This window comes from Xenia sp. Carnegie-2017, unplaced genomic scaffold (genome assembly GCF_021976095.1).
Source record: "Xenia sp. Carnegie-2017 unplaced genomic scaffold, XeniaSp_v1 HiC_scaffold_24, whole genome shotgun sequence".
In the NCBI taxonomy this organism is placed as follows: Eukaryota; Metazoa; Cnidaria; class Anthozoa; order Malacalcyonacea; family Xeniidae; genus Xenia; species Xenia sp. Carnegie-2017.
Window position 1 is genome coordinate 18,596,566 of NW_025813487.1, and position 10,859 is coordinate 18,607,424.

The window sequence follows — 10,859 nt, forward strand, 5'->3', positions numbered from 1 at the left end:
ACGTTGAAGAGTGAGGATTTGGTCGATTTTACTTGCATTATCGTCGATGTCTAACTTTTCTGAAACAATTTTGTTATTGCTGGATCAGGGGCGGATCTGGAGTATGTCAAATCAGTCGCGCGCGTTGAGCTCTATAAGACCTGGAGGGGCAAAGGGGCCTGGGCCTCGTGGTCAAAAGCATGGCGGTAATGGCGGATTTTGGTGGTCAAAACTTCCACTTTAAACATTTTTTTCAATATTCACTCCCTCCTGATTTCTAATACTGTTTGTATGAACGAAAACAAGTGAGAAAAAAAACAATTACGATACCGACAGCATATCATGTGAAAATAATGCTTCAGCATTGCGTGAAAAACACAGTACAGACACACATCAAAATAAAGAAGATCAACGGTAGAGAAACGCATATTTTGGATGTAACATTTAAGTTATTTTATGACATTTTAGCCTTTTAAAAGTGAAAATCAAACGGCATTCTTTACTAGACCTGTCAATCTAAATACTTGGAAACTAAAGTGCATTGGTTTCTCTGACAAAAACACTCTGTCTATTGCTGCATGAAGGCAAAATAGTTATTTGACAGTGTAGGTGAAGAAATTTATCAAGTTCTATAGATATTATTGTGCATTACTTACAGTTTTTTTGGAATTGAGTAATATATGTCATGAACAAGATATAATTTTTCAAAAATGCTAACCCCTTCGAGCACTACTACTCTTCTGTTTTGCTTAAACAACTTACAGCTACCAATACTAATTATTTATATGTACAAACTAACATTTGGGAATTAAATGATAAACAACTTGTTAAATCTTTGTATTTTACATCAAGCCTTTGAATTAGTTCCTTTTATCTTTTGGTAAAAAAATATTAATGAAAGACTTACAAATCAAGTTTCTTGAAAATAGTATTTTGTACAAAGAAACTAAATAATTGGAAAGGTCACATGTTGAAGACAGACTTTGCTTCTTTGACTAGGTTGCTTGACCATGAGCAAATTTAAATTTGTTTACAATTTGTTTAAAGAATTCTTTTTATTGATTTCTACTAATTCTTCATAAGACACAAAGAATTTCTTTGCCATCTATTTTTGCTTCTTCTACATCCAACTTCATTGTAACCAATGCATCCGATGTGAATTTGTGGATCACCTGGAATCATAACAAGCATGGATTTGATGAGATGAGACAATAATATGTTTATATTTTCATGCATATTAATGATATAATCATAATATGCAACAAATCTTAGCACATTGCTCAACACACTACTTTTATCTTGGTTTTGAAGTAGTAACCTGTTTACTATAACAATAAATACTTCATTTACAGAAACGCTAAGTACTACTTTAAAACTGTTTGCATAAATCCAACTTTCCAAACCCATTATAATTGTCTACACTATACATTCAGTCAAATTGAGCAGGCAAACAGTTTAATAGTTATTTTTATTATACAACATATACCATAGTTCTCATTAATTTTGCATGGCACTGCATTCAATTTCAACACAACTCTGTTGTAAACTTTCCCTTCATCTTTTCAAAAAAAACATGAACAAATTATGCCCCATTTTTGGAGGTAAACTCAATTCAAATCAGGAGACTTTAGCTTGATGCCTTGATCATGATACAAGATGGATGCAAAACTCGATAAAAATTGACAGCTTCGACACATCTGGGGAGCGATTAAGTGAAGAACAAACAAGACTGGACCAAAATAACTTTAAATTAAAACTTAGTAGTAGAAACACTCTTCAAGTATTGTGTTAAAAACAAAATAGTAAAACTAATACTGTGCTACTTACCGGAGTTAAGAAATGTTCCCTTTTCTGTCGCTATTTCAGCATCCGCAAACCACAGAAGTTGGCAGTTTAATAAAAAAATTTTAAAAAAGTGTTTATGTTAGGAAAATAAATAGTTTTGATATTTTCTATACTCGCAATTGTGGTGGTCAAATCAGGGTGGGCGACGAAAATTTTATTTCATGAGCCCGCGTCTCTCCGCTGACTTTGACCACCAAAATCCGCCATGTTTTTGACCACGCGGCCGCGCGCTGATAATTTATAGTAATTTTGCTGACGTTTCCCCTCCAGGTCTTATAGAACTCAATGGTCGCGCGACTGATGTTTGAAATTCAAAAATTACCTATTCATGTTAATTAAAAATTCATTAATTATTCTTACTTTATGATCGCATTTACTTCGTGATAAAAATCCAGCTTTATTTATTATTGAAAACTAATGACTGATCCAATGAATATCTCGTTGGTAACCAGATCAGTTGAATTTTAATTGACCTGGAATAACCGACTGATAAGCGGGGTGACTTGACTGGTTCGACGGATAAAGGAGTCTATGAACGCCAAAAACCCTTATTTTATTGGTCAATGGCCAGATCAGTGGACAGTCTGGAATGGTCTTGACTGATAATAGGGTGGCCGGACGTATAAGGGAGTCCAATTGCTATCTTACAATTGGTTCATTTGAATTTTTGTTTTATTGTGATTGGTTTGACAGATTTCGACTGATAGCCAACTGAACTAACATAGTAAAGCTCACTGTCTGAATTGAATGTTTGATCGTTTCATAGTAATTTTTATAAGCATGATAGAAACTAAACTACAATCAGATGGAATTTATGGAAATCTTTTACAAATTCATATAATGACATGAATGCTGCTGTCGAAACTGTGAATTTTTCAAGAGGGTGAAAATTTATGGATAAATTGTAAATGCTTGGCAAAGACGATCTCGCGAGCGACATTTCAGTCATTGATGTTCAAAAGAAAGCCAACATTGTTTTGAGTTTTATCAGCAGAAATTTACATCCAAAATCGTAAGTAAAGGACAAGTGAAGTGTATGCATGAATGTAATATATCAAATGCTTCTAAAATTATTGTTGCCGAAGGACTTTTAGCTATGATTTCTTTAGTCTTTGGGGAATCGTGGCCGTTATATGGCAGCGAAATCCTACATTCATGCAAATATATTTCAATGGACAAAAAATCTGCAGCCATAAGGCGCCATACTATTATTTACTTTATCATAAACAAATGTTTGGGGCTTTTCAGTTTATGATCATTGATCATTCAATCATTGGACAGTTATACTACATATTGTTTAAGATTTAGAAAACTAACATTGATTACATGAGAAGCTGTTTACTATAACCTGTGATTTTGAGTCTTCTGATCCATGAAGCTTTTTATTGTGACAATTTGACTGAAATGGTATTAAATTTGGCAAAATAGCAAAGTATTTTTCATGATCACTAGGTAATTTTTCTGATGATCATTATAATTTCTAAACTAAATTATTTCAGATTTACATTTAAACGAGCTTTGATCATATGAAGAGATATTTATCATAACCAGTAACCATGACACATGAAATAATTTTAACAATCATGTAATTATATAATTAAAGACATGTTGGTTACATTCTGTTTGTATTCGCAAATACAATGCTACTAGTGATTGCTATATAGCACACCTTGCATATACTTACAGGAGATAATAGTCTAGTGAAATGCCTAATAAAAATTTATGGTATTAAGCTGTCCTTAACTGCAAATTTTCACTCTGATAATTTTTGCTTAATTTTTGGTAGAAAAAAATTTTGAGTTTTTTCTCAAAAAGTGAATTTGCTGGCACTGATGTGGAGATGGGTAAAGGGTTACAATAAACTTGCATGGTTTGAAGTGTGAGCTTTTCTATGTCTATGAACTGTCACTTGTAGTACCAAATTTCTAACTTAACTCATTACATAGAGGTTTGAATGGGGGTCTCTAGGGGGGTCCATTCCTGACAACTTGGTAGAAATTTTGAAAGACTGTATCTGTTTTTGAATAGCATTATTGTAAAATAAATTTTACGTTGCTAGACATGCTAATGAGCCATATATTTGGCATGATAATGAGCCTAAATATTTGGCAAAGCATTCAAGTATTGTTCACATTCAGTATTGTTCACTTCTTTTTTTGAAAAAAACGTAAGCAAAATGTTGTTTTTACGCAAAAACGATGCCCACAAAATACATTTTGTATTGCTCTAAAACGCTGAAAATGGGATTTTCAAGGCTCTGAAATTCAAAATTTCTCAGAGGAGAATGCCTCAGACCCCCCCCCCAGGTGCGGAGCGGCTCCGACGTTTTATGACTGATGTTTGAAAAATCCTAGATCCGCCCCTGTGCTGGATAATGTTAAAAGAAATGTCTCGACATTAACAACGCGCGCACGAATTTTTTGTTCTTTATCATTAGGTTCGATGCACGTTTCATTTTCCTTCGTCTTGTTTCCGTTATCTTTGGCAGATCTTTCTGGTGGAATATCTTTTTCTTTGGTTTCATCTGTTTTGGGCAATTTCAGAATCAAGCTTTTAACATCAGCATCTGTAAGCGTGGATAGACTGTTCTTTGTTCGGCGAGACATAATAGTGATATTACCAGTTGATCAATTGATATCAAATTTTATACCACAAAAATCAAAAGTGGTATCAATAACTAATTTTTTGTCCTATAGTCAAATGTAGTAAAATCTGTGATACAAGCACTTTAACATAGATTATTCAAATCAAAAGATACCCTATAATTTCTTTTTTAAATTAAAACAGAACAAAACACGTCTTCGTATTTGTCTTCGCTCAACGGCTCAAGTATTTAGCTATAGGATTCCAGACTGCGGTCATATATCGTATAATTACGCCCGATGCTACAGCTACTCAGATTACATGAAAGGCTTGGATAACCCCGCTGCTAAGTTTAAAATAATTAATACAACTTACTTGCAATAGACACGTTTACAGATGAGCCAAAGGGATCAGGAGCATGGATAGAAAATTTATAAACACCAATGTAACTTTGAGTAACATTCTTTAACATTAGAGTTGCAGGTTTAAAAACTTCAACATCTAAACCCAAAGACTTAAGGACTGATGTACGATAATGTGGTTTTTTATCATCAATTATTCTTACAATTACTTGAGCTGCAGAAGAAGGAGTGTCAAATGTCCTAAAGGTCCAGCTCCGAAAAAGAAAGTTTCCAATCTTATTTAATGTCCAAGTTATATTGTGAGAAGATCCAGGCAAAATACAAATTTTGACCATCAGGTGGAGATATTATTGTTCCTGAAATTGAAATTTAGCTAATATCTATGACTGATAAAAGATAGTTTAGGTAAAAATACATCTTCTACTAACATAACAAAAGTAATTGATGTTTTAATTCAGGTTCTATTCAAAATTGCGAATAAAAATAAACTAATTAAATATTACTACTACAACAACTAAAAATACATCAAAAATCATTTAAGTAAAAAAAAGAAATGGATATTTGAAGTTAAATACCTTTGGCAAGACCAAGAAATGTGATCAATGTAATAGTCGAAAATACTAAATTTGTCTTTACCATTTTCACTAAAAAATTAAATGATGAATTTTAATGCTTATGATCTTTGAAAATAAAATCATGAGTCAACATGGTTAGTGCTGTGAAAATTCCAGTTTTTCAGCTGCGGCTTGTCAATTCTGAACTGGTAAAAATAGTCGAGGCTGCGGCCCATATCCGGTGCACAGAACTAAACATGGTGCATCAAAATAAATAGTAACTTCTACTCGTAAATGGGCAACATTTTGCGTAGCAATATGTTCCATTAATTCTACCACAGAAATATCTTTATCATTGCAATAAATTTTTGTGTTTTAATTTGCTTTATAAAATAAAAACAGTAAAACGTGTGCACTGATTGGAAGGCTGAGTTTGCATTAGCCTGGGTAAACGGATCTTAGCTCAACCTCAATCAATCGAAGAGATTTTGCAAACCGTTCATTAATGCACTTTTTTGAAAATTAAAATGCAAACCTTGAAAATCGTATGCAAACCTTGGAGATCTTTGTGAGAATACTCAAGCAGTTGCAAAACCTGCTTTGCAATGATCAGATCTTAAGTTCTCCAAAAGGTCTCCTCAGTTTGCATAAGCCTGTGGAAACATGGTAAACATTTTTCTTTCTTGACTTGATTGGGAAAGCATAAGATGAACATAAATACTGTTTCCTAAATATTGTGAATCATTGGATACATTTACCTCTCACATTACAATTATTGTATGTAGCCATTAGCATATCTTTAGTTGTGCTATGCGAATTATTCATGTGTTTACTAGCTGTAAAAACAGTAGATTTCAAACAAATGAGCAATGACAATGATCTAAAATTTACATAGCACAACCAAATTTGCAGGCTAACTTTCCTAATGTTCTTAACAAAATGAACTTGAAATTTAAGTCATTTAACTATGCAATTAAAGTATTTCTGTCTATACACAAACTATAAAAGAAACATTATTTATATATAAGGATTGACATTGCTTTAGCAAAATGAACTTTAGGAAAAGACAGTTAGCTGTACAGGAAAGTAATTTTGTGTAATTCTTAAGTAATAGTGAACAGAAATTCTTCTCTTTTCAACTAAAACACTTTAGTTTTGAATGAATTTTTATCTTTTACTAACTGTTTGTAACTATTGCAGCTGGCAGGGGCGGATCTAGGATTTTTCAAACATCAGTCATAAAACGTCGGAGCCGCTCCGCACCTGGGGGGGGGTCTGAGGCATTCTCCTCTGAGAAATTTTGAATTTCAGAGCCTTGAAAATGCCATTTTCAGCGTTTTAGAGCAGTACAAAATGTATTTGTGGCCATCGTTTTTGTCTAAAAACAACACATTTTGCTTACGTTTTTTTCAAAAAAAAAAAATGAAGTGAACAATACTTGAATGTTTTGCCAAATATTTAGGCTCATTATCATGCCAAATATATGGCTCATTAGCATGTCTAGCAACGTAAAATTTATTTTACAATAATGCTATTCAAAAACAGATAGAGTCTTTCAAAATTTCTACCAAATTGTCAGGCATGGACCCCCCTAGAGACCCCCATTCAAACCTCTATGTAATGAGTTAAGTTAGAAATTTGGTACTACAAGTGACAGTTCATAGACATAGAAAAGCTCACACTTCAAACCATGCAAGTTTATTGTAACCCTTTACCCATCTCCACATCAGAGCCAGCAAATTCACTTTTTGAGAAAAAACTCAAAATTTTTTTCTGCCAAAAATTAAGCAAAAATTATCAGAGTGAAAATTTGCAGTTAAGGACAGCTTAATGCCATAAATGTTTATTAGGCATTTCACTAGACTATTATATCCTGTAAGTATATGCAAGGTGTGTTATATAGCAATCACTAGTAGCATTGTATTTGCGAATACAAAAAGAATGTAACCAAAATGTCTTTAATTACATAATTACATGATTGTTAAAATTGTTTCATGTGTCATGGTTACTGGTTATGATAAATATCTCTTCATATGATCAAAGCTCGTTTAAATGTAAATCTGAAATAATTTAGTTTAGAAATTATAATGATCATCAGAAAAATTACCTAGTGATCATGAAAAATACTTTGCTATTTTGCCAAATTTAATACCATTTCAGTCAAATTGTCACAATAAAAAGCTTCATGGATCAGAAGACTCAAAATCACAGGTTATAGTAAACAGCTTCTCATGTAATCAATGTTAGTTTTCTTAAATCTTAAACAATATGTAGTATAACTGTCCAATGATTGAATGATCAATGATCATAAACTGAAAAGCCCCAAACATTTGTTTATGATAAAGTAAATAATAGTATGGCGCCTTATGGCTGCAGATTTTTTGTCCATTGAAATATATTTGCATGAATGTAGGATTTCGCTGCCATATAACGGCCACGATTCCCCAAAGACTAAAGAAATCATAGCTAAAAGTCCTTCGGCAACAATAATTTTAGAAGCATTTGATATATTACATTCATGCATACACTTCACTTGTCCTTTACTTACGATTTTGGATGTAAATTTCTGCTGATAAAACTCAAAACAATGTTGGCTTTCTTTTGAACATCAATGACTGAAATGTCGCTCGCGAGATCGTCTTTGCCAAGCATTTACAATTTATCCATAAATTTTTCACCCTCTTGAAAAAATTCACAGTTTCGACAGCAGCATTCATGTCATTATATGAATTTGTAAAAGATTTCCATAAATTCCATCTGATTGTAGTTTAGTTTCTATCATGCTTATAAAAATTACTATGAAATGATCAAACATTCAATTCAGACAGTGAGCTTTACTATGTTAGTTCAGTTGGCTATCAGTCGAAATCCGTCAAACCAATCACAATAAAAACAAAATTCAAATGAACCAATTGTAAGATAGCAATTGGACTCCCTTTTACGTCCGGCCACCCTATTATCAGTCGAGACCATTCCAGACTGTCCACTGATCTGGCCATTGACCAATAAAATAAGGGTTTTTGGCGTTCATAGACTCCTTTATCCGTCGAACCAGTCAAGCCACCCCGCTTATCAGTCGGTTATTCCAGGTCAATTAAAATTCAACTGATCTGGTTACCAACGAGATATTCATTGGATCAGTCATTAGTTTTCAATAATAAATAAAGCTGGATTTTTATCACGAAGTAAATGCGATAATAAAGTAAGAATAATTAATGAATTTTTATTTAACATGAATAGGTAATTTTTGAATTTCAAACATCAATCGCGCGACTGATTTGACATACTCCAGATCCGCCCCTGCCAACTGGAAGTTAGTTTAGTTTTCAACTCGGTCCACAGAAAAGCCCACAAGCATATATTTATCACAGGATAAGAATTAATGTAGTTGTAAACGGTTTACACGTACTTTTACTATGTTTTAATGTTTTGTCAGTTGAATTTTCATACTATTGTCAATAAAGACTGTGTTGTGTATACTGTGCTGATGACTGCCAGTAACTAAACACCCCCTAACTAAACAATACAACAGGACGTCCAAAAATATTTTCAAGAATCAAAGAAGAAATGAAAGCCAACATACTCATTTAGTATTTAATGTAGTGTTTCGTCTTGGTCTTTTAAAATTATGAAATTCAAAATGCATTAAACTTCTTAAAAAGTTTGGTTTAAAGCGACTTTAAGTTAAAGAGATGTTCATCAAAGCATATCATTACAAAAAGCTGTTGTATTTTAACGTATACACTTGTGTACCATATTATTGAAGATTTTCTCGAATTCAGATTAAAACTTATTTTCCTTCACAAACACAATTTTAGTATTGGCTAATTTTTACTCGGACTAAGAATTCTCGATAAGAGGTTCGTTTCAATAGCGCCTGTCGAATTACATGAATATTTACGCCAAAACTTTACAGCAAAATAATATTTTCATTCAAGACAACAAGTACAAGTACGATATTCCACTAAAATTACAGCAAAATGTAACATACCCATGTAATTTGGTTTTCTTCCGTGAGAATTTCAGAAAGACCCAATTTCCTGCTTCGCAACGTTTGACCTATGTGATGTCGTTGTTGATTATGCAGTTTCGATGGGCGTATTTCATATTTCTGTGCATATATTCACTCAATATATTCACTATGGTAATTCAATGGCGTATTTTTATTGAAATGATATAACTGGAATGCTAAGTGGTGATCATTGAACCCAAATACATTGAATAAAATAGATGTATTTACTCAGTGTGCCCCACCGTAACCAGACTTTCTGAAAATAAAAACCAAGCCAAGCTCCAAAACTTACTAAAAGCAATGAAAAACTACCGAATTCGGAGATACAGTTGTTAAAAAAATTCACAGGTTACGGCAAAAAATCAAAAGACAAATGCTAAATATACAGAAATCAACTCGTTCTTACATCAACTAAAATCATGAAGTCAAAAGAGATGAAAATGCAACAGAAGTGTCTACAACGACTTATATTTATCGTTAAACTAACTGTAAATAAGTCAAATTAAAAACAACATTGTTCAGTCTGTATCGGCCTAACATTCGATCAATACATTCAAGATCATTATATATTAAATGGAAAGTATACATAGTCAAGCAACTTTGGTGAAAACCATTATTATTTTTAAGATGAAAATGACATGAAATACAAAAAAAAGAATGATATTTGATCAACAAAAACAAATGAAAGAGTAAAATTCGTCCTTTTACCTTCGTTGACAGTGAGATTTTAAACTTTCCTGTTTAATCATGGCTTCACAACGATAAAAAATAACAATAGAAAAGAAAAACGTTGGTTCAACGAGACCAGACGGGACTTTGAGATGTGTAAGTGTGAATGACCCTGCTCTGGCAAATCCAGCAGGCAGCACGCTAATTAGAAAGTTCAGATTAGTCTAATTTTCCCATTGATTTGGTAACCATTGAAATTTTCATTTTATAGTTTATATTTTTCTTACAACGGGAATCCAAGATGTATAAGCGTGGCCAAGATGAACTGATCAGTTACAAGCTATATACACGCTTATCCATCAATATCATTTCGGATCAGTGGAAATTTTCCACTAAACTGCTATCCAATGAGATTTTTGGATTAAACCGCTGCATTATTAACCAACTTGCTTAAAGAAAATTTCATTTGTGAAAAAGACTTTGATGTTGGAAAAGAACAACAACATAACAATAATCACTCAAATTTCAAGATGTATATCAATAATAACTTTTGAAATTTTGATTTATAAAGTTAAAGTTATTGCTCTTGTTGTTTTAGCATTCAGATTGAGAATGAAATATCAAAACGTTAACAGTTTTATTGTTGCTCCCAAATGATGGAGGTTTTTGTATGTCTGGAGCATCGCGATATTAAACAGTTGGATTCTCCAGTACATTTGTTTATGTTTCAAGTATTACGACTGTAAATTTTCTAAAGGTCCCCGCATTTTTGAGGCTCTCTTTGTGTTGTCGAACACCCAACTAACCCTGTATTAAAAACGAAACCGTACAAACTGTAAATAATTTTTGTTACGA

At 32.7% G+C, this 10,859-nt stretch overlaps 1 protein-coding gene across 1 annotated transcript in view; it reads right to left on the bottom strand.

The window, feature by feature from the left end:
• LOC124451703 (carcinoembryonic antigen-related cell adhesion molecule 6-like) overlaps positions 1–9,416 on the bottom strand; it is a 93,311-nt gene extending 83,895 nt beyond the window's left edge. Inside the window, exons 1-2 of the mRNA XM_047002321.1 lie at positions 9,315–9,416; positions 5,345–5,413 (exon numbers count right to left, since the gene is read on the bottom strand). Coding sequence (XP_046858277.1) covers positions 5,345–5,413; positions 9,315–9,318 — 73 coding nt within the window. The 5' untranslated portion in view covers positions 9,319–9,416. The remainder of the gene's footprint in view (positions 1–5,344; positions 5,414–9,314) is intronic.
• Positions 9,417–10,859: the final 1,443 nt, after the last annotated feature.